This window comes from Lithobates pipiens, unplaced genomic scaffold, assembly GCF_037356315.1.
Source record: "Lithobates pipiens isolate NorthernLeopardFrog02 unplaced genomic scaffold, aLitPip1_a1.2 Scaffold_13, whole genome shotgun sequence".
NCBI lineage: Eukaryota > Metazoa > Chordata > Amphibia > Anura > Ranidae > Lithobates > Lithobates pipiens.
Genome location: NW_027507718.1, coordinates 189,020,423 through 189,045,270, shown reverse-complemented (window position 1 = coordinate 189,045,270; position 24,848 = coordinate 189,020,423). Strand labels below are relative to the sequence as shown.

The window sequence follows — 24,848 nt, the reverse complement described above, 5'->3', positions numbered from 1 at the left end:
GGGATCAGCGGGGCGTTAAAGTCGCCCCCTAGAATTAGTTGTCCTTCCCTGTAGTGTTTCCAGTGCACCTTCTAGAAACGCGCTTGGTATTCGTTAGGGGCATATAGCACTGCCAGTGTCAGCTGTACGGTACCCACCAGGCCCTTAATAAAAACCTAGCGTCCAGAGGGATCTATAAGAGAGCTTTGGCATTACCAGGGGACCTTACTGGAAATCAATATGGAAACGCCCTTGGATTTGGTTTCATAGGTATGGTAATCTATTGTCTTTAAAGTGAGTCTCCTGGATAAAGGCAACATCTGCTTGGGCTCTCTTTAGTTCATCCAATAATATACGTCTCTTCTCTGGCATATTAAGACCTTTGGCGTTGAGGGACAACACTTTAAGACTGTCCAGTGCCATCTCCTAGTAAAAGGGAAGGGGGGGTGGGGTGGGAAGGGAAGAGGGAGGGGATGGGAATTAAAGCAAGGGAAGAAAAAGCGAGGGATAGGGTAAGAGGCAAGAAAGAAGTATAGAAAAGAAAAGGAGATAAGACGCGCAAACAATTTTGTTGTTGTTAGAAAACAAGGGCAAGGTCTAGCACCTCACCCCGAACACAAATCAATATCGGCATATGCCACCCGGAGCACCAATTGGCACTTCCCGGCGGAATATGCTATCCTATTTGGGGGTGGGGTAGGACTGGGCTCGAACAACGCGCCCCCGACCGACCACCCACACCCTGACACAACCTGAGTATATAACAATGCACTTTATCCTTAGTATAGTAAAACGGGAATAACTGGAAAGGCAACGAGATATAGAATACAAAACCCCAGCAGAGCCACCGATCATAGGTCGCTGCCCCCCCCCCCCTCCCCAATCTAGGATCTAGCGGGCCCAACATACCCCCAGAACTGGAGAGCTACCGCAGCCACATGAGATAATAGAGACAACGACCCAAATGCACCTCAGATCCGGATAGCATTGATCTTTGCTGTTCCCACATCTCCCCAGCGGCGCCACGATACAGCCGTGTCAGGCCCCCTCCATTCAGAATAGCCGACACGGCCGGCCGCAGTGTCCTAGGAGTCAAATGGGTCTGGCATGCTGGTTCAAGGGGCCCCCGTGCAAGTGGACTTCTGCTGGAGGTCCACCCCAAAAGTCCTCAACGAGTCTCTCAAGCAGTTGGATGAGGAGGAGTTCAGAATGCAGAAGTTTTAGGGAGCCTGGTGGCAGTGCATGTGGGGCAATAAACTTCCCCTAAGATCCAATTCCTGGGGTGCAAAGTTTGATCACATCGGGGCAGACCGAGTAGGGCAGACGGGGGGGCAGTCCAGATCCAGATCCCCTGGGGCAATCTGCCAAGCCTGCCTGTCACCTGGAAAAGGGTGGTAACTCCAACAAGATTGCATGCCCCACCAGCAAGTAGAAATGGGTACAGTAATGTGTCAATGGGGAGCCAGGATGCAGGCAGGTGTGGGCATCAAGAGAGCACTGCACCTGTCCAAGGGGTCAGTGAGAAACTTTGGCACAAAAAAGAGAGAACAACGTCCCCATGTGGGTCAGTAGATCAAGACTCGCAAGGTTTTTCTCGGGAGGTTGCCCATGGTTGTCATCAGCTCCTCTGCTGTCTGGGCCCGGGGTCTTTTCCCTGTCTCAGTACATACGAGCGTCCCTATGAACGGGGAAGAAGAGTCAGCCAATCTGGTACGGGGACAGGTTCGGCTCCCACGAAAGAAAAAAGATCCGGAATGTCACAGAGAGCCGGTATCCCCATTGGTAAGTGACCCCTCTACCGAGTCCAAGAGAGGCTTCAACATGGTGCGGCGTTGTAGAGTCGCACGGGAGAGATCTGGCAATATTTTGATACTCGCGCCATCGAACTCCAGGTCCCCAGCCTCCCAGGCCTTGCGTATAATCTGCTCCTTGTGCGCAAAATGATGCAGCCGACACAGGACATCCCGGGGGCGCAGGGGGTCAGATGATCTAGGCCCCAACGCTCTATGAATTCGGTCAATTTCCACCCTGTCTGGCAGCTCGATCCCCGCTATGCCGCGGAAGATCGCAATTGTCGTGTCCGCAAGGTCCTCTGCACCCGTTGCTTCTGGAAGGCCACGGAGCCGCAGGTTATTCCTATGGCTCCAGTCCTCCATGTCCTCAAGAGGGAGCTGTTGCTCTATTAGGGACTCCGCTTGGGACTCCTGCAGCTGCTCCACCGCCAACATCCGCCGCTCCAGGGCCGTCACTGACGACTCCCCCGTCTCCAGCCGGGTGGTAAGTGCCGAGACTTCCGCTTTCACCTCGTTCAGCTCCTTCCGGTGAGCCGCTTTCACCGTCCCTATAAGTGCACCGATGTCTGCCTTGGTTGGCAATGCCTGGAGCAGCGCACGGAGCTCCGCATCCACCTCACCACACTGGAAGGGGGTCTGCGGCGGGTCTCCGACATCAGAACGGTGGTCCGGCGGGACTTCCCCCGTAAGAGCCTGCCAGCGGCGATCTCGCATCAGGGGTAGGGGAGGGCTTGGAGACAGGCTCCCCTCCTCACCTCCTCATGCGGCCGCCATGTTTAGCTCCGACTAGCTAGGCTGGGATAGATGAAGGAGCCTCCTAATTTCACCGGAGGGTGTCTGTGATGCCGATTTTAGAAAGTCTGCCTTGTCTCCTGGCTGTCCTCTTACGAGAGGAGTGTATAATGTCCCGCAGTATTGTCGGCAAGGTCGGGCTAATAGGAGACGGCCGGGAGCTCAGGATCAACACGTCCTCATTCAGCCATGTCCCGGCCACGCCCCATATTCTCTATCAGGATCAACACATGCCAAATTATGTTACATGGTTTCCAATGGCATAGTTCACATCAGTACAGTCAGTTCTGGAAAAAAAAAGTACAGCCTGCTGCTTTTTCCTTGCATAGAACTATACTGGAATGTATCAAAAAAAGCATACAAAATGCACCGGACCCCAGTACAATGACAGGAAAAGGAAGAAAAAAATGTATTTCAAATCCTCCCACGATACTCTTCTGGCCACAAGCCCATCTGGACAAGATGATAGAAGGCTGTATGTGGATACTGATGGGCTCCATCAACAGTGGATGTACCCAATAAAGTCTTCTCTTGCAAGCTTGCAGTCTCAACAGTGCAATGGCCATAACCATAAATAAGCTTGCCAGTGCAGACCTCTTCTCTACACAGCAGCATGCAAAGAACACTTCCAAGGAATAAACAGAAAGTGATCTGATGGGAAAAGCGAAAATAAAGGTTTTGCAATCGAAATGAACCAAAAAAAAGCAAGCATCTGGTACGCATCCAGAAATGCATAAAATGTGTTACAAAAGCGAATGCAGAAACGCATCCGAAACTAATCTGGAGGACGTTTTTTTTGCGGCGTGAATGGGCCCTAAAGATTTAGGAGCTGAGCTTCTCCATTGTTTGTTAATGGGAACTGATCATAGCCTGTCCCCATAGCTATTAGGACAGATCATGTTGAGCTAGAATGCTTGCAGTTGCCCATGAGCCGGTCTCCTCAAAATATCCAAAAGGGTAAGAAATATTTTTAAAAAATAGTTTAGGGAAGGTATGGGAATAGGAACGCATAACAAAAATACAGTTGATTTTTCTCAAATTTGACTGCAAAAGTGAAAATACGCTTTAACCACCTCAATGCTGGACACTTTCACCTCCTTCCTGCCCAGGCCAATTTTCAGCTTTCAGTGCTCTCGCACTTTGACAATTACTTTTTTACCATTGTATCCAAATGGTAAAAAAAAAAAATATATATATATATATATCTATATCTATATATCATTTTTTTTTTTTTTTTTTTCTTGTATGACTGATTTTGAGCTTTCCTTTTTTGCTTTTATTTTTTGCTATATAAGCAAAAAAGTACTACAAATTTTAGGGTAAAAATTTGCAAATCCTTTTCTTTTTTTTTTTTTTTTCAGAACTTTAGGCCAAATTGTATTCTGTTACATTTCTTTGGTAAACATACCGTATTTATCGGCGTATAACACGCACCCCAAGTTTAGGAGGGAATTTTAAGGAAAAAAACTTTTAGGAGGGAAGTTTAAGGGAAAAAAAAAAACTTACATTTATATGCCCATCAGTGTCATCTGCAGCCTTGTCCACCGTTGCAGCCTTGTCCACCATTGCAGCCGTGTCTATTTTATTTTTTAAAAATGCCGTCGCCGAGAGAGCCGGATGTGTATCTTGGCGGCGTGCGGTAGTTCTTGGCGGGCCTCCGGCCGCTTTCGGCCGTTCTCGGAAGCTTTTGGCCGCCGAGAAGAGCTGAAGGCGGCCGGAAGCTTTTGGCAGCCGAGAATGGCCGAAAGCTGCCGAGAATGGCCGAAGGCGGCCGAAAGCTGCCGAGAATGGCCGAAAGCCGCCCAGAGGCTCAGAATTTCGGGGGATCGGCGTATAACACGCACCCACGATTTTCCCCTGCTTTTAAGGGGAAAAAAGTGCGTGTTATACGCCGATAAATACGGTAACACAAATCAGTGTATATTATTTAATCTGTGTGAAAGTTAGTTTACAAACTATGTAATATATATTTGAAAATTGACCAGTCCTGATGTACTAACTGCCCATTTAATTTTCTGAGGCTCTAAAGTGCCAGGACAGTACAAATATCCGCCAAATGATACCTTTTTGTAAAGTACAGTGCAAGGCATTTAATAAGTGACGTGGTTTTAGTTATGGCTGGTGGCACTGACAAACTGATATCAGAGCAGCCAGCTAATGTACATGATCATCACCACAATGGTATGTCACTATAGTGACACTAATAAATTGAATATTCTTTTCACATTTTTTTTTTTTCTTTTACATTGTCACTAGCGCAGTGCAGTGTTGCCATAGTTGACCCTACACTGCTCTAGGGTGGTGATTGAATGAGGGTTTTTTTTTCCCCCTCTGATTACTTATACATACTGGACAAGTGATTGGTAACAGAAATGACATGGTACCAGGACGGTGCACAGCTGCCCAGGACTCGGATCGGTGATGCGCTGTGTCTTGTGGACAAAGTGGTCACAGGGGCCTGCACAAGGCACAGTTCTGGGAGGACAAAGTTGCACGGTTAATATGAATAAACACATTCTGTAAAACTTCATGTTCAAACTATTATGTAAGATGTTTGCATTATCCTGTTACATTGTTCTTCTTTTATTTATTTTTTTATTCACAGGACATCTGTAAACTACAGCGATACGAAACCATTTCTGATGGTCGAACTAAATAAAATCAGTGAGGATCTAGGTGATCGTTTATTACATTTTACAAGAATTCACTTTGGTTTATCTGTCCAATCAGTGTCTACATTCATTATGATTGGTGTGGCTATAGTACAGAATACTACTTTATTTTTTATTTTATTTTTTCCTCCCAGTATTTAATTGGTTAAAATTGGGGTTAGGAGGACTAGGTTATAGTTTAAAAGTTTTTGGTCTTCTAATATATTTTTGATTAAAGTGAATGTAAATTACTGTATATTTTATTAAAGAGGAGCTCCAGGCTTCTTCAGAAAAATATAAAGGTCATCAGCTACAAATAGTGTAGCTGCTGACTTTTAATATTAGGACACTTGCCTGGCCAGGAATCCAACGGTGTCCTCACCCGAACCAATTTTTCAATTGGCTGTCGGGTGCTGCAGCCGTCTCCACTAAAGGAAACTGGCAGTGAAGCCTCGCGGCTTAACAGCCGGTTCCCTACTGCGCAAGCGTGAAGTACGCTGCACTCTATGAATGGGCCCAACTGCAGGGGAAGGAGAAGGGGGGCCAACGTTTTGGCTGAGTTTGCAGCGGAAAGCTCAGCCAGGAGTGGGAGCAGGTACCTGTCTAAACCAGGTCCCACCCTTCCCCAAAAAGGTGCCAAATGTGGCAGCGGAGTTTTCCCTTTTTTGATGGAGCTCTGCTTTAACCACTTCCAGCCCAAGGATATCATATGTCGTCCTGGACTTTGAGTGGGGATATCTGAATGATGCCTGCAGCTACAGGCATCTTTCAGATATCCTCTTTTTCGGCCAGTGGTTCTGTGCACCGTAAGAACAATTTATAGCTGTAGTTCAGCCTCTTGATTGTTCTTGCAGGTGGCGGGAGGTGACATCGCCCGCTGCACTCTGGTGCTTCTCCAGGCTCGCCTGTGCGATCGGCGAGCCGGAGAACAAATCGGTCGCTGCTAGAAGTTGATCATAGATTTCTGGTGACCAGATGGTCCCCAGTCATCTCTGACCCTTGGAGGCGGATGTAAACCATGCTAGGGACTCTGCTGGAAAGGGCGAGACAGTTGATTTTTTTTTTTTTTTTTTTTAATCTGTTTTTCCAGATTGGAGGAGAGATGTGGGGTCTTAGAGACCCCACATCTCTTCACAAAGAGGACCTGTCACGCACTATTCCTATTACAAGGGACGTTTTATATTCCTTGTAATGGGAATAAAAGTAGTCCATAAAAAAATTTAAAAAATAAAAATAAAACTGAGTGTGTAAAAATAGAAAAATAAAGGTAAAAATAAATAAATAAAAAAGAAATATTCAAGCGTAGCCTATGGAGATTTTTAAGTACCAAAGTTTAGCACCATTCCAGGAGTGTGCACAATTTTAAAGTGTGACATACTAGGTATCTATTTACTCAGGGTAACATCATCTCATGTGACATAAAAAGTTGCAACAATCACCATTTTATTCCCTAGAATCTCTGCTAAAAAAATTATAGAATTGGGGGTTCTGAGTAATTTTCTAGCAAACAAATTATGATTTTTACATATAGGAAATGAGTGCCAGAATAGGCCCAGTATGAAAGTGGTTAAGTTTGAAATGCGTGAACAAGTGATACTTTTTGTCCCCTCTGGGTAGATTCCCCCCTCTATTTGTCATGGTGACCATTGTCACAGAGATTGAAATTGAGGGTAAATGTAAAACTTTGGTCACCATTGCAACAAGTAATAGGAAAATCCTCAAATGGGAACAGCTTTTATGAAATCTGTCAAAGATGGTCACTTACTGAACAAACATAATTTGAACACTTGGATCATTTTGGTGCTTTCTCTGGTGTGACGAAGCAGCTGATCTAGCTGTGCAGAAATGGAGCATTGCAATTTGTGGTTTGCTGCAGCAGAGATGCTTGGGTGTGGGTCCTGCTAAATTCAACCGAATACCAACCCTGCAAATAAAAACTCAACTCAATTAATCTTCAGGTCCAACTAAATGTGTCAGATTGCCTTAAAACCGGTTGTACATTTTATTTAATTTTTTTATTTTTTATGGTACTCTTACCTGCTCTGTGCAATTGTATTGCACAGAGCAGTCAGGAACCCTCTCTTCTGGGATCTTTTGCGCTATTAGCTGCTCCTCTTCTGTGTACCACCATAGGAAGCAGCTTCCTATGGTGGCACCTCTGTGGGCTTGCTCCGAAGCCAGGCTGTGTCTGTCCATTATCACACTGTGGCTCCCCAACTCCCTCCTTGCTGGATTTGATGGACTGCAACAGGAGCCATTGTATTCTACTCTTGTCTCTGAGCATCTGAGGGGGGAGAGAGAGAGACCAGTGCCGCTGGCGATAAACAAAGTGCTTGATCAAGATAGGGCTTGGGTTCTCATCCATGTAAACCTACGTTGATCTGATTTTAACCCCTTGAGCTCCAGAAGATTCCCCCCATCTCATGACCAGGCAATTCTTTTTGAGTTCGGCACTACTTTAACTGTCATGTGCAGTCATGCGATGCTGTACACAAAGAAAATTTAGATTGTTTTTTTTTTTTTTCACACAAATAACGCTTTATTTATGATGGTATTTGATTACCTCCTGGGTTTTTTTTTTTTTTTTTTTTTTTCTAAACGAAAAAAGACCCAACATTTTGAGAGAGAACCCAATATTTTCTACTTTTCTATTATAAAAATTCAACAAAAATATCATCGAATCCTAAATTTTGTCCAAAATGTATTCTGCTACATGTCTCTTGGTAAAACAAAATCCTGATAAGGTGAATATTGATTTGGTTTGCATAAAAGTTCTAGCATCTACAGACTATGATATAAATACTGAATTTTTTATTTATTTTATACTAGTAATGGTAGTGATCAGCGACGTATAATGGGACTGTGATATTGCAACGGACAATCTGACTAGGGAGAAACTAACTACCAATGACATCTCCAGTGATCAGTGCTAAATAATATTCACTGTCACTGTACTAATGACATTGGCTTGGAAGAGGGTTAACATCTAGGGCGATCAAGGGGTTAAATGTGCCTAAAACTGTTGCTGTATGAAGACAGCCCTGTGTTTACCAACACAGGGCTCTCTTCTGTCATTCAATGAGCCAGTTAGCGAGTCCCAGCCATAAAACATTGGCCAGGACCCATGGATTGTGACGGGCTTGTGCTGCAGTGAATGCAAGCGCAGTCTTCTGGTTCGTGCGTACCTGTAAGAAATCTGTGACGTACAGGTACGTGATTGTGCCTGCGCAGGCTGACTCGCTGCAGTAAATTTACTGAGGTGGGTCGGGCAAGCAGTTTTTTGTTTTGTTTTTGTTGTGCGTTTTATTTTTTCATTGCATGCATTGCTAGGCCTTTTGTGACAGATGAAACAAAACCTGTTCTTTTAATTTTTTTAGGTTGAAAAACCTGTTAATTTTTAATATTTGTTGTGTTTCTAAGGACATGGTTTTTTGTTTTTCTACAGACAGATCTAAAAATCTCAAAGTTACTCCTGAGGAAATAAAGTATCGAAATGCACTCCGCACAGCACTGAATCTCTTGAAAGAGAAAGGAGAAAGTGCACTCATGCAGAACGACAGAGATGCAGCCACTACCTGCAAAGAAGCAGTAAAACATGAGGGGGGTAATGAATGCACATCTTCAAGAAAAAACCTTATTGAGAAAAAAGCTTCAGGCTCTACCATGATAGACAGCAAAACACTCAAAAGGAGGATATGCATGAGAATAACTAAACGCTCAATGCGTCTCAGGGCATCAAATAAGCCCAAACCCACCCAGACAGAAATAGATGTTAAAAGAAAAAGGGTGGAAGACACAAGCACAGAAAAAGGCAGTTTTCACGGTGAGAAAAAAACACCCAAAATGGTGTCTGTTAACAGCCGTACTACAGAAGAGCAGGAGTCTGAAAAAGGCAAGAGTAGAAGGGCCACAATTAAGAGCCATCTTTCCCCTGCAAAGGAGAAACGGACTGTCACGTCACCTCAGCCAGATGAAAATACCACAAGGAATGTAAATCGACGTACCAAATGCCTTGTTTCAAAGCCTACAAAAAACAATGTACAGGTGCCCATCACCATACAGGAATTTAGATCTGATACAGAGGAAGAAGATTCCCACAGAAAGAGCAAATACAACCAGCTCCCTTTGCCAGACTTCAGCTTCAATGAGACCGGTAATATAACGCGAATATACCGTCACATAATCAGCACATAATCTTAGTTGCATAGTAGGTGAGGTTGAAAAAAGACACCAGTCCATCAAGTCCAACCCATGTGTGTGATTTATATGTCAGTATTACATTTGTATATCCCTGTATGTTGCATTCATTCAGGTGCTTATCTAATCGTTTCTTGAAACTAATATATGCTCCCTGCTGAGACCACCACCTGTGGAAGGGAATTCCACATCCTTGCCGCTCTTACAGTAAACAACCCTCTACGTAGTTTAAGGTTAAACCTCTTCTAATTTTGAGTGGCCATGAGTCTTGTTAAACTCCCTTCCGTGAAAACGTTTTATCCCTATTGTGGGGTCGCCAGTATGGTATTTGTATATTTGAAAACGTATCCCTTCTCAAGAGTCTCTTCTCCAGAGAGAATAAGTTCAGTGCTCACAACCTTTCCTCATAACTAATATCCTCCAGACCCTTTTATTAGCTTTGTTGCCCTTCTTTGTACTCGCTCAATTTCCAGTACATCCTTCCTGGGGACTGGTGCCCAGAACTGGACAAGATACTCTAGGTGCGGCCGTACCAGAGTCTTGTAGAGCGGGAGACTTCTCATTTTATCTCTGGAGTTGATCCCCTTTTTAATGCATGCCAATATTCTGTTTGCTTTGTTAGCAGCAGCCTGGCACTGCATGCCATTGGTGAGCCTATCATAGGACCCCCAGGTCCTTTTCCATCTTGGATTCCCCAAGAGGTTCTCCCCTCAGTATATAGATTGCATTCATATTTTTGCCAGCCAAATGCATTATTTTAGCCTTTTCTACATTGAACCTCGTTTGCCATGTGGCTGCCCACCTCATTAACTTGTTCAGATCTTTTTGCAAGGTTTCCACATCCTGCAGAGAAGTTATTGCCCTGCTTAGATTAGTATTGTCCACAAATACAGAGATTGAACTGTTTACCCATCCTCCAGGTTGTTTATGAACCAATTAAATAGGATTGGTCCCAGCACAGAACCCTAGGGGAACTCGCCCTTGTAGCCAGTTTTCAATCCATGCACTCACCCTATGGTCCATGCCAACGGACCTTATTTTGTACAGTAAACGTTTATGGGGAGCTGTGTCAAATGCTTTTGCGAAATCCAGATACACCACGTCTATGGGCCTTCCTTTATCTAGATGGCAACTCTCCTCCTCATACAAGGTTAAGATTGGTTTGGCAAGAATGGTTCTTCATGAATCCATGCTGATTACTGCTAATGATACCATTCTCATTACTAAAATCTTGTATATAGTCCCTTATCATCCCCTCCAAGAGTTTACATACTATTAGGCTAACTGGTCTGTAATTCCCAGGGATGTATTTTGGGCCCTTTTTAAATATTGGTGCTACATTGGCTTTTCTCCAATCAGCTTGTACCATTCAAGTCAGTAGACTGTCAGTAAAAATGAGGAACAATGGTCTGGCAACTACCGAATTCCCGAAGTACCCTCAGGTGCAAGCCATTTGGTCCCGGTGATTTATTAATGTTAAGATTCCCAAGTCTAATTTTAATTCTGTCCTCTGTTAACCATGGAGGTGCTTCCTGTGATTTGTCTTGAGGATAAACACTGTAGTTTTGGTTACCGAAGCTCCCCAATTCCCCTGTGAAGACTGAGAAGAATAAATTCAGTACCTTCACAATCTCCCCATCCTTTGAAACCAGATGTCCTCCCTCATTCTTATGGAGCCAATATGGTCTGTCCTCCCTTATTGCACCCTTATATTTCTTGTTGCATTCTTTATAAAGTCTGAATGCTGCTGATGATCCCTCAAACTTTTATTTTTTGAAGGCCTTCTCCTTTGCTTTTATATGCATTTTTACATTGCAGTTAAGCCATCCAGGACTTTGTTCGCTCTTTTTTAAATTTATTACCCAATGGGATACATTGGCTAATGCCCTTATTTAATATGCTCTTAACGCAAACCCATCTCTCCTCCGTGTTCTTTGTTCCTAAGATTTTATGCCTTGTAGCAAGGCTTGTAGTTTAGGGAAGTTGGCTCTTTTGAAATTCGGCGTCTTTGTAATCCCCTCTTTGTAATCCCCTTGTTTCCTATTTGTATGATTTATACTGCAGCCAATTGACCTGTGATCGCTGTTGCCTAAATTGCCCTATATTTCCATATCCATAAACAGGGCTGTATTTTTTGTAATCAGTAGATCCAGGAACGCTTTATTTCTGGACTGATTAACCTAGAACATAACTTCTTGCTGTAAAGAGTATGTAAACCCAACATTTCATATTCTTGCTATGCCATGTACTTGTATGAAATGGTATCCTTTTCTTTTTGTATTTCTTCCTTAAATGAAACATCTGGTGTTCCTGCCAGTCCCTCTGCTGTCCTAATTAACTGACCACACTAGTCAGGACAACACGCTTATAAACCAGGGCAAAGTTACAATCACTTTAATCTCATGACCCCCAGGCCTTTTCTGGCACTTTTTGTTGTACCTATAACAATCCAGTATTTTTTTCTAGAAATTTTTCTTGGAACCCTCAAACATATATTTTTTTTTTAAAGCAGAGGCTATAGAGAATAAATTGGTGGGTATTGCAACTTCTTATGTGACGTTGTATTTGCATGGTATTCACATGGTATTTGCGCAGCAGTTTTACAAATGCAACGAGGAAAAAAAAAAAGTTTTAAAATTTTAATGCAAAAAAAAAAAAAAAAAACACAATACATTCCCAATTTTTTGGCAAAATAGAAAAGATATTGCGCCGAGTAAAATTGAGAGACACTTTAAAATTGCACATGCCCATGCAACGGCGATAAACTGTCAATTTTACTATCCATAGGCAACACTTTAAAAGCCTTTTACAGGTTACCACTTTAGATTTACACAGGAGTCTTGGTGCTAGAATTACTGCCTATGATCTGACGTTCACTGTGATGCCTCACATGTGTGGGACTATTGCTGTTTGTGTGCATTCAATACCGACAGGTGCCGTTTGCCTTTGCACAGGGGACAGGGTACTTTTAAAGATTTTCTTTTCTTTTTTTTTTTTTTTTTACTTTTGCACTGTCATGTTAAATTCTGGACTGTCTACATTCCAAAAGGAGTCATTTGGGGGATATCCTCTGTCCTGACATTTTTAGGCATCAAGACATTAGATGGGCCGTCGGTACATCAGGATTGATAAATTTTCAGAAATATAGCTTAGTCTGTAGGGAAGTTAGAGTTCACAAACTAAATATACTCTGATTTGGGTTATTTTCACCAAAATAAGTTGCAGAATACATACAACCGCATTCACCGGAACGATTTGCCTTGCACTCTCATGCGCGACATAAAAGCTGTTTAAACCCACCAGGGCTAATCAAACTTTCTTGGATCCCAGCAGTATTCAACAGAGGAAGATGATATTCCCATATGCCAACATAAAAGGGGAAAAAAGCCTCCAATAGCGTGATAACTTAAAATCATTTATTAAAATGGACACAAAAATCCTCAACCATTGCACTCACATCACTTCAGTGTAAAAAACGGCATTTAGGGACTACTCCCATAAAACGAGCAGCAGCGGTATAGTGTGGTCACGGCAGACCCTGGATGCAGTTAATGCCTCTCACCCTCCACTTCCTCGATCGTCCTGTATCTGAGCCCCGTCACAACCGCAAACAGCAGAACATCACTCGTCACACCTGGTTGCCGTACAGCCATGCTCCGACATGTTTCGTTATTCCAACATATTCATGAGAGAGCCACAATGGTGTCACTCCCGTGGCACAAAGCTCTGACGGGACAGAATGGGCATGCCAATCCTTCAGAGCATATACGCTGGTGATGTCACCAGCTGCATGCAGTGTGAATATTAAGGAAATATTCGCTGTACCTATAGGTAAGCCTTATTATAGGGAAAGTGGGGGGAAAAAATACTTTAATACCACTTTTAATACTGCTTTAAATGATTCCCTTTCTATGCCTTCTATCTATACTCTGCATTCTGACTTGTCTAAGGAATGTCTGTGATTGCAGACAGTCATCCAGAACTCAGGAATGTACACATGATACATTGTTCTTTCTCAGATAATTTTTTATTTTTTTTTTTAAATACTTTTCATCATAAGATGATGGCAATGCCTGCTTTTAAAGTGCTGCTGTTGGATTTTCTGGCCATCTGATACGAGTATTCTTCAAGCTCCCATTTTTTAATGGCGCCAATGCATCATATTTTCTGTTTGTCAATTGATGCTACACTATGAGCCGTGTGTGTTGGATTGTTCACATCACTGATGAAATCGATAATGAGGAGTGTGGTTCTCATTGATAACATTGATGGTGGGGAGTGAGCTATGCGTGCTGGAGTGTAAATTTCACGTGTGCCATGGATAATGGGGAGTGAGCTGGAATGTGCTAGAGTGTAGATCTCACTGACCTGGATAGTGGGGAGTAAGTGGTTGGTGTTCTGGGCTATAGCTCTCACTGGTGGCATTGGTAGTGAGCTGTGTGCACTGGAGTGTATATCTTGGGCAGGCCATACACCAGGGGTCAGCAATCTCTGTGTGTGTTCCAAAAAAATTGCATTTAAGAGACCACTGCACAAATACAGTGTGACAAAATATTGCAACAATCACTGTTTTATTCTCTAGGGTCTCTGCTAAAAAATAATATATAATTTTTGGAGGTTCCAAGTAATTTTATAGCAAAAAATACTGATATTAACATTGTAAGAGACAAAGGTTTAGTCTTTAAGAGGTTAAACTTCCCTCATCTACAGACAAAGTTCATTCCTTTGATCTAAAAACAAAAGTTACAATGTTTAGTTATCTACCACTGAGGACAATGTTGTGAAAAACTTGGCAGACTGACTGAGCAGAGAGCTCTCTAAACTTGTTACATGAATGAATTGGGAATTCTGCAGAGATCGTGAGGAGTTGAATCGAGATCACGATTTTTTTATTTTTATTTTTTTAACGATTAATCATGCTGCTGTAATGGAGGGCCGCATTCACCTGCTAATAAATTAAGATGATAATCTGGACCCCTTTACATTACAAAGCTCCGCACCTCTAAACCCCTGATATGCTTTATAATTGCGCTCACACATGGAATGGCAACAAACTTCGGTACTTAAAAATCTCTATAGGCGAGGCTTTAAAAAAGTCTACAGGTTACCAGTTTAGAGCTACAGAGGAGATCTTGTGCTAGAATTATTGCTCTTACTCTAAGCAGCGCTATCTCACGTGTGGTTTATATTTGTGGTTGCGACTTGCTTTTACATTTTTTTCATTTCCTTTTTTTTTTTTTTTTTTTTTTTTTTTTTTTTTTTTTTTATACTGTCCCTTTTCAAAATAAAAATAAAAATTCTGATCACTTTTATTGCTGTCAGAAGGAATGTGAACATCCCCTGTGACAGTAATAGGCAGTGACAGGTACTCCAAGACCCCAAATCCCTCTTTTGCACTTAAAAGCGTTCAAAACGCTAAGTTTGGCTGTTTTGAATGCTGTAATTTTTTAAAATTTGGCACCTTTTTAAAGCGATTGGAAAGGTTTTGTGTTTATTTTTTTTAAATAACAAACATGTCATACTTGCCTCCACTGTGCAGCTCGTTTTGCAGAGTGGCCCCGAACATCCTCTTCTTGGGTCCCTCAGCAGCTCTAGCAGCATCCGATAACTCCCTAGGAGAAGCGCGCTTCCGAGTCCAGCATTTCTGTCCACACACACACACACCACGTCATTGGATTTGATGGACAGTAGCGGGAGTCAATGACTGCGCTGCTATCAATCTATCCAATCAAGAGCCGAGAACCCCGGGCAGAGGAAGAGCGTGTCTCTGGTGTGTGAAGTTGCGGGGCTCAGGTAAGTAAAACGGGGGGGGGGCGGTCACTGCCAGGTGTTTTTTCACCTTAATGCATAGGATGCATTGAGGTGAATAAACACAAGGGTTTACAACCACTTTAAGTCTTCTGTAAACCGGAAGTGATGTCCATAACATCGCTTCCAGGTTACTAGATCTGAGACCCGATTGAAGCCAGTTCTGGCTTTGTTTGGGTCTCCGACCAGCCAGCAGGGGTGCCCCCGCTGACCTTCACTCTGCTGACCCCTGTAAACTGCCCCGCTGACCTTCACGCTTCTGACCCCTGTACACTGCCCCGTTGACCTTCACGCTGCTGATCCCTGTACACTGCCCCGCTGACCTTCACACTGCTGACCCCTGTACACTGCCCCGCTGACCTTCACGCTGCTGACCCCTGTACACTGCCCTTCTGCTAACCCTTTTAGTCTGCTCTACACATTCATGACCCTTGTACTCAACCCTGGAAACTACTGGCCCCTGTACACTGCCCTACATACTAATTTTATTGGGACCTTGCTAACTTTTTCCTTTTCTCCACCTCTCAAAGGTTGCCTACCCCTGGGCTAGGTCATATGATCTGATGAGGCAGTTGTCTATTCTACACATGCATATATCATGAAAGAGTGGTCAAATACCAGTTACATAAACTTACCATTGGGTAGAATTAATTGCAGTGTCAGTTGTTGCAAATCTTGGGTGTAAAATGTATGATTGTGTATTGCTCACTTAGACTTGGACTTCTTTGTTGCCCTGATACTGGCTTCAGAGGGGATTACTGAGCACACAGGTACAGTATGCTGCACATGGATAGTCCGATTACTGTATTTGGGTTTTATGGTAATTTTTCATAATTTAATTTTTATTTTATTTTTTCTCCTTTTTAAATTATGTACCAGTTGATTTTAATTTGAAAATGCAATCAAATGTGTGTGTGTTTCAGATTTATTATCTTCAGAATTGTCTATGGAATGTAGTTCTCCAGAATTTAAAGCTGTTCCAGAAGTGTGGCCAAATGACGATACAGAGGAAGATGTAGAGCTTCCTGTCATTGAATTTAAGAAAGGTAGTGTTATTGCTGAACCTTTTTATATTACTATAGAAAATGATATGGTGCTATTACCTAAGGCAAACTGTCAGACTGCAGTTGTCATTTCCGTAGAATAACTAAAATCAGCTGCTGTCAGACATTTTTCTCCAATACATGTTATAACTAAATCCCATTGCAGTATTTGGAGCCCAAAATTCTTCTAACTTCTCATGTATTTATATACTTGTGAAAGAAGTGTTTTCATGCCATCAAGCACATTTTAAATAGGGAGATTTTTACATTGAATGCATACTACATATAAAATAAGCATATACCAAACTAGCATTTTATACAACTAAACCCAGAAAGTGAACAGTTTCCCCTTTTTTAAATGGTACCTTCACAGTCTGCATCTAATTTTTTTTCTTCATTTTTGCTGTTTTTCACATTGTTTTAGTAATTTTTGTGTTTCTGTTCTGATGGGGGAAAAAAATCCAGATTTGAGTGACATATTTTCTTCTAGAACCAGTCTCCTTTGAGCGTGGGTCGTTTGTCTGGTGTAAATTTAAGCGATACCCTTACTGGCCATCTTTGGTAAGGCTTTAAAGTGTCATGTGTTATAATACGTTTTAGATTTGACAGTGTAAACAATATTTCAAATTTTGTAAGAGCTGACGATAAATATTTTATCTGACAGGTCAAATTAGTGCGACACAAAGAAAAGCGGGCTTCGATAATATTTGTGGAGGAGTGCCTTTCTGATCCAAACTCTCAGAAGCAAAGGTAAATAAAAATATGCCTTCTGAAAGCTGTAATGTAAGACAAAGATGGCTATTTTTTTTTTTTAATTAGTTAAAATTTAGCCCGTTAGTACATTTTCATGTCTGCATGAATAAATTATACTCTTAATCACCTCCCACCTGGCCACAGCCAGGTGGGTGCTTCCTCCTTCTGAGTGAACATTCAGGAATGTCCCTCCAGAAGTAGAGGGATCACGTGCCCGCTCAGCGGCGCAATCCTGATGCGCTTGTGTCACCCGGACACGGCACATCTGTGATTGGCCCTACTGATCACATGAGGGCTGTGTCCAATCAGAGCTGTCATGTGATGTAAATAGAGAGCTGGTTGCTAGGTGATCGGCTCTCCTCTCCTCACACGGAAGTTGTCAGTGAGGAGAGCAGATCGCTGCATCCAGCCAGTGATCAGTGAGTATGAGCTGACTTACTACTTTACATTGTAGCAAAGTATCATTTCTTCAGTGTTTGTCACATGAAAAGATATAATAAAATATTTACAAAAATGTGAGGGGTGTACTCACTTTTGTGATATACTGTATATCTGATGCTAGGGCCTTTTTAAAGTCCAACTCTGGGCAGATAAAAAAAAAAATACCACTTGCAGTGGGGCTGAGCCTGCATTGCAAAGGTTACTAGCTCAATTTTTCCAGGAGAGAGAAGAAACTGTTTTGCTTACCTGATCCTCCACTCCCCCAGCTGAGGGCACTCCCTCAAAAAAAGTTAACTTTTTTTTTTTTAATTGCTTATTTAGGGGGGTCAGAGGGAATTCTGAGACCAGATGAGTTATACTGCCACCTACAGGAGAATTAGAGACTCTAATAGGCTTCAAAATAGGGTGGAGAAAACAAAAAGCAGCGCGTGATGGAAATCGCATGAAAATGTATTAGTCTTTAGATAAGTAACATGATGACTTTATTGCACTAAGAGTCAAATATAAAAAGTTGCACCAACAGTCAGTAGTAGTATAGATACTTGTAGATGGTTGCAGAACAGTCATAAAAGCATATAGCTAACTAAGATACTGATATAAATAATAAACAATACCACTGCTGATGCAAATGACTAATAGTTTGTAGCGCTAATATGAACTGTATATATGTTTTCAAAATAGGGTGGACTCATGACACAGAGTGCACCCTGATCCCACCCAATTGTGTGATGATAGCAAATAAATTTTCATTATGTTCACACTAATCTTCCTCCCTGCAAATCAGGAGGCATGGCGGCAGACCTGTTTCCTGATTGGCCAAAGTGCCAGACCACCCTATGATGGGCACAAGTGGCTGCGTATGATGGGGGAGGGGGGGGGTTCAGTATTTTTGTTAGTTTGCGCCCCCCAAAAATATTTTGAGCACCAGCCACCACTGGCTGAAGCCATTTATTATCAATCAACTGTATTTGCTTTTTTTAAATCGTAACGACAACAGAAACTACCCAATTGACCCTGATCAAAAGTTTACATACCTTGGTGATTTTTGCCTGATAACATGCACACAAGTTGACACAAAGTGGTTTGAATGGCTATTAAAAATTTAACCATCCTCATCTGTGATCTGTTTGCTTGTAATTAGTGTGTGTATAAAAGATTAATGAGTTTCTGGACTCCTGACAGACCCTTGCATCTTTCATCCAGTGCTGCACTGACGTTTCTGGATTCTGAGTAATGGGGAAAGCAAAAGAACTGTCAAAGGATCTGTGGGAAAAGGTAGTTGAACTGTATAAAACAGGAAAGGGATATAAAAAGATATCCAAGAAATTGAAAATGCCAATCAGCAATGTTCAAACTCTAATCAAGAAGTGGAAAATTAGGGGTTCTGTTGAAACCAAACCACGGTCAGGTAGACCAACTAAAATTTCAGCCACAACTTTGTTCAATAACTTCAGGTGAAATACAGGACTCTCTGAAAACATGTGGTGTGGCTGTTTCAAGATGCACAATAAGAGCCGGTTCACACAGGGGCGACTCAGATCTGACTTCAGGTCGCCTCTAGTCACCTTAAGTCGCGCTACATGTGAAAATCAATGTAAGTGAATGAGAGCCGTCTTAATGCACACTACTGAAGTCGCTGCGACTTCAGAAAAGGTTCCTGTGCTACTTCTATCCGACTTGTAGGCGACTGGTACCCATTGATTTCAATGGAGGTCGCCTCCAACTCGGATCTCCGTCTATACGGAGGCGACTCTCTCAGAATTATCAACTCTCAAGGGGGAACTCCACGGCAAGTTTATTAAAAAAAATTTGGCGTGGGTTCCCCCTGTGAGAGCATACCAGGCCATTAGGTCTGGTATGGATTTTAAGGGGAACCCCCTACGCCGAAAAAACGGCGTGGGGTCCCCCCCAGATCCATACCAGACCCTTATCTGAGCATGCTACCCGGGCGGTAAGGAAAGGGGGTGGGGACGAGCGAGCGCCGCGTGCCCTCAACATGGGGGGTGCCTTGGGGAAGACGGGGCCGCGCCCCCCCCCCCCCCCCCCCCCCGCCCCGCCCCAAAGCACCTTGTCCCCATGTTGATGAGAACAAGGGCCTCTTCCCGACAACCCTGGCCGTTGGTTGTCGGGGGTCTGCGGGGGGCTTATCGGAATCCGTGAGCCCCCTTTAATAAGGGGGCCTCCGGATCCCGGCCCCCCACTGTATGTGAATGAGTATGGGGTACAATGTACCCCTACCCATTCACCTGTGAAAAAAATTTACAAAAAAAACCACAACACACAAGGGTTAAAATAGTTAAGGCTTAAAATAGTTTATTGCACAGCTCCGGGGGTCTTCTTCCATCTTCGGGGGTCTTCTCGCCGGACTCCTCCGCTATCTTCTGCTCTTTTGCTAGCGGAGGAGCCCGGCTTTCTTCTTCGCCGCTGCCCTCTTCTTCTGACTTCGGGGGTCTTGTCCCCCTCTTCGGTTCTTCTTACCGGGCCACCGCGCCTTCTTCTAGCTCTTTTACTGGCGGTGGTCTTCTGTCGCCGCTGTCTTCTCTTCTTCTGTTCTTCTTCTCTTCTTCTGTTCTTCTTCTCTTCTTCTGTTCTTCTTCTCTTCTTCTGTTCTTCTCCTCTTCTTCTGTTCTTCTCCTCTTCTTCTGTTCTTCTTCTGTTCTTCTCCTCTTCTTCTGTTCTTCTCCTCTTCTTCTGTTCTTCTCCTCTTCTTCTGTTCTTCTCCTCTTCTTCTGTTCTTCTCCTCTTCTTCTGTTCTTCTCTTCTGGAGATGTTGCCACGCCGCGTGTTCTGTCATTGTGACCAGAGACAGCGACGAGGCAACATCTCCAGAAGAGAAGAACAGAAGACAGCGGCGACAGGAGACCGGGCCACCGCCAGTAAAAGAGCTAGAAGAAGGCGCGGTGGCCCGGCAAGAAGAACCGAAGAGGGGGACAAGACCCCTGAAGTCGGAAGAAGAGGGCGGCGGCGAAGACGAAAGTCGGGCTCCTCCGCTAGCAAAAGAGCAGAAGATAGCGGAGGAGTCTGGCGAGAAGACCCCCGAAGACGGAAGAAGACCCCCCGGAGCTGTGCAATAAACTATTTTAACCCTTGTGTGTGTTGTGTGTTTTTTTTTTTTTTGTACATTTTTTATTTTTTATTTTTTTCACAGGTTAATGGGTAGGGGTACATTGTACCCCATACTCATTCACATAGGGTGGGGGGGCCGGGATCCGTGGGCCCCCTTATTAAAGGGGGGCTCACGGATTCCGATAAGCCCCCCGCAGACCCCGACAACCAACGGCCGGGGTTGTCGGGAAGAGGCCCTTGTCCTCATCAACATGGGGACAAGGTTCTTTGGGGTGGGGGGGCCGCGTGCCATGTTGAGGGCACACGGCCTGATAAGGGTCTGGTATGGATCTGGGGGGGAGCCCCATGCCGTTTTTTCGGCGTAGGGGTTTCCCCTTTAAAATCCATACCAGACCGTTATCTGGTATGCTCTTGCAGGGGGGAACCCACGCCAAATTTTTTTAAATAAATTTGGCGTGGAGTTCCCCCTTGAGAGCTCATTCTCTGATTGGCCATGGCAAAAGTCGTCCCTGCCTGGGGCGACTTAAAGTCGTGTTGTAAGTCGCCCCAAGTCGTGTTTAAGTCATGTCCAAGTTGCCTCCAAAAGTGGTGTTGCCCCTGTGTGAACTGGCTCTAAGGAGGCACTTGAAGAAAGATGAGCTGCATGGTCGAGTCGCCAGGAGAAAGCCATTACTATGCAAATGCCACAAAGTATCCCGCCTACAATACGCCAAACCGCACAGAGACAAGAGATATATATTTACTTTTTTTTCTTTATATGACTGATTTGAGCTTTCCTTTTTTTTTTTTTTTTTTTTTTTGTGTTATATAAGCAAAAAAGTACTAAAAATTTTTGGGTAAAGAAGTTTTAAATAAAATCTTTTTTTCATAACTTTAGACCAAATTGTATTCTGTTACATTTCTTTGGTAAACATAACTCAAATCAGTGTATATTATTTAGTCTGTGTGAAAGTTGGTTTACAAACTATGTAATATACATTTGAAAATTGACCAGTCCTGATGTACTAACTGCCCATTTCATTTCTTGAGGCCCTAAAGTGCCAGTATCTATCTAGCTATCGCTATCTCATAAACCTTATATCACAGGGTAAAAAATCGTTGATTGATCTCCTAGAACATTAGCAGCTCTTAAGAAACTACCCTAGACTGACACTTGTAACAAGTATCCGTAAATCACACTATGATTAAAAGAAACATATAGAACAGTATAAAAAATAATATAAACGAATAAAACTGTGGCCTAAAATAGATCAGAGATTAACGATAATCTGTTTCAGGACTGAATGAACTGTTTAGCGATAACCAGTTAATTCATTCCTGCAACAGATCACTGTGCAATTCATTGAGTGAAGGTGACTGTGCCAGAAACTCATACAACCAGTGTGGAAAGGCGATTCACATATGGAACTTAATCCTTCACCACACCACCTGTGCAGGTCCCTGTGGATATTGCACTTGCCAAACTCCGCTGGTTAAAGCGCTTATCGTATAAACAGGTGCACCTCCTCACATAACACAGCGTCCCCAAAATGTCTTGAACTTGCAATCAGAAATAAAAATGCAACCTTGCGTTTACATATGCCTGTATCTCATCCTGTTGAAGTTTCCTACACTCCTGTGCAATGATATTTTTGGGATATCCTCCAATCAAATCTTTTTCAGTCATGTCACTAACAATACGTTTTACCCTACAGAGTAGACTCCTGACAATCGATCTAAAGATATGCAGTGGGTGAAAGCTGTCAAATGACAGCAATTTATTTCGACCTGTGGGTTCCGTGTATAGATCAGATTCCACCCAATCCTGCTCTATATAGATCCTTTTCCCAAAAAAAGGACAGACTTGCCCCCTAAATTCATTTTGAATTGGATTTCAGGACAACAATCATTAAGCATTGTATCAAATCTTTTCAGAGACTCAAAGTTGCCCCGCCATATGACGAAAATATCGTCAGTGAAGCGCCACCAGGTGGTACAATGTGTTAGAAATCATGAGCAAATATGTATTGATGTTCAAAATCGTTCATAAACGCACAGGCATATGGCGGGGCAAAATTAGAGCCCATAGCAACTCCTTTTGAGCTTTTAAAATTAAAACGAAGAGCTGTATGGTAGATAAATAAATGTAGGTCCCTGGAATGAAGGAGGGAATGAATAGGGACTATGACTTATATCTTTTTTTCCCCAATCGTCTTTCAGGACAGCCACCTTAGAGAGACACCGGCTCCTCCCCTCTGAGGAAACACCGCCTTCAATTTCATAATTTAAGCCTCCTCCTCCCTTCGTTCCTCAGTTATGGTGTTTCCTCCGGCGGGGAGACATCGCCAAGGAACCTTAAGGCTAGATTCGGTTGGTGAAACTGAAGCCATCCGAGCGGAGCCCTGGCCCCGCTCGGCTATCCGACCGTTCATCGGTCGGGCCAGGACAGTCCTATCAGCGGGGAGCTGAAGTGTTCGTACTGTCCATATACCCTAAACTCCGCTTAGGGAAAGCGGGAAGTTTATGGGGACGTCCGTTCGTTCACCCGCGGGGGTTTCAACGGAACAAACAGTCCAGTCGGCTGGGGAAGCTGAATACTCGACTGACCTTTACACGCACTCCAATCTTCGCTTGGGGAAAGCAGGAAGTCTTTGGAGAGGTTCATCCTTGCGTTTCGCCCAGTGGGGTGCTGAACGAAGGCGTCCAGGGCCCCCCTGTGTACGCAGCCGGCTGGGAGCTGGAAGCCGGACCGGTAGGCGGGCGACGTCAGTTCCGGTGGGGGCGGACCCCTTCGTTCGATCCGCGTCTTCCGGTTCCGGACGCGGCACGTGAAAGGGAACCTAGCGTTCGGCTGGTGCAGCCTCTCTTTTCACAGTTGCACAGGTAGCTGTTAGAGGCGCATTCGTACCACGCTTCCTCAACGGGAGAATGTCCGAGGCAGAGGCTTCAAAAACTCCTGGAGATAATAGCACCAGCCACTCGAAGGTAAGAGGAAACCTGGGGAGGTGTTCCCTTACTTGTATCCAGTAGCTCCACTGGTGTTCCTCCTTGGTGGTCGGGGGGAAGGGTAGTGTGTCTGGGATCCTGGTGATGGTTGATCCTAGGGGGGGCACTCCCGGTGGTCCTCTATGTAGCGCTGGTGTTGCTGTTTTTTAGGCTCATGCTGCCCCTTCCTGTATTTTGTGTCTTTCAGAAAGCCACGAGCAAGTCCCCCCATGGTTCTAAGAAGAAGTGCCCTTCGTGTAGAACGTCTATGGGAGACTCTTGGTCTAAAGCTATTTGCAAACAATGTATTGAGGATTTACTTAAGGAACAGGCAGTAGAGCAGGGTGCAGATCTGGTAGCTTCTATGAAGGAACTCTCTGGTACCTTTCAGTCCTTCCAAAACTTTTTTTCCAGTTTTCAGTGGCCCCAGCCTCCGAGCACTCCTACACCAGCGCAGCAGAGTGTACCATCCAGCCCTGTGGATGTTCCTCCTGCAAGGGGAGAGAATTCAGAGGGTCCCAGGGAGGAAGCTGAGGAGGAAATTGACAGTGTCGTTTCAGACTCCCAGGGGGAGTCTGACGCAGAGATGCTGGATGGGGAATCCAGCAGAATCTCGCGGTATAAGCTTTCCCTGGAGGATGTGGATGAGCTCTTGGGAGCGATTCATACCACTTTAGGTATTCAAGAAGAAACTAAGACATTGTCACTCCATGATCGGATGTACAAGGGCATGGGGAAACAAAAGAAGCGGGTGTTCCCAGTGCATGACGTCTTGATCGATACCATCAAGAAGGAATGGCGGGATCCCGAAAGGAAACCTTTCTTTTCTGGGGCATTAAGACGTAGGTTTCCTTTTTCGGAGGAAGAGACTCTCGTCTGGAATAAATCTCCCAGACTAGACGCTGCTTTTTCCCAGGTGTCCAGACACACTGATCTATCCTTTGAGGATATGGGGGTACTGTCTAACCCTATGGATCGAAGGATGGATTACCTGCTTAAGAAGGCCTGGGATTCGTCACAGGGAAATCTTAAGCCAGCCATGGCAACCACGGTGGTGGCCCGCAACATGGAGTATTGGCTCACCCAGATTAGCGCACACATTGAAGCAGGGACAGCAAAGGAGACTATTCTATCCTCCTTTCCCATGCTTCTTAAAGGGATAGCCTACATAGCGGACGCTTCGGCGGAATCCGTGAGGATGTCGGCAAGGTCCTTGGCCCTGACCAACTCTGCCAGGAGAGCCTTATGGTTGAAGACCTGGCCTGGAGACAATGCATCCAAACTTAAACTTTGTGGAATCCCCTTTACAGGAGATCTACTGTTTGGACCAGGCCTTGAAGCGGTGCTAGATCGCACAGCAG

The 24,848-nt window shown here is 44.0% G+C and overlaps 1 protein-coding gene across 10 annotated transcripts in view; it reads left to right on the top strand.

Annotated features, from left to right (window-relative positions):
- PWWP3A (PWWP domain containing 3A, DNA repair factor) overlaps positions 1-24,848 on the top strand; it is a 107,759-nt gene that overhangs the window by 45,409 nt on the left and 37,502 nt on the right. For 6 of the 10 annotated variants that reach the window (XM_077476014.1, XM_077476020.1, XM_077476015.1 and 3 more), the window contains 5 exons: positions 5,170-5,240; positions 8,661-9,368; positions 16,144-16,266; positions 16,754-16,824; positions 16,928-17,013. In XM_077476014.1, coding sequence (XP_077332140.1) covers positions 5,170-5,240; positions 8,661-9,368; positions 16,144-16,266; positions 16,754-16,824; positions 16,928-17,013 — 1,059 coding nt within the window. The remainder of the gene's footprint in view (positions 1-5,169; positions 5,241-8,660; positions 9,369-16,143; positions 16,267-16,753; positions 16,825-16,927; positions 17,014-24,848) is intronic. The other 4 variants (XM_077476024.1, XM_077476022.1, XM_077476023.1 and 1 more) reach the window with 2 other exon arrangements.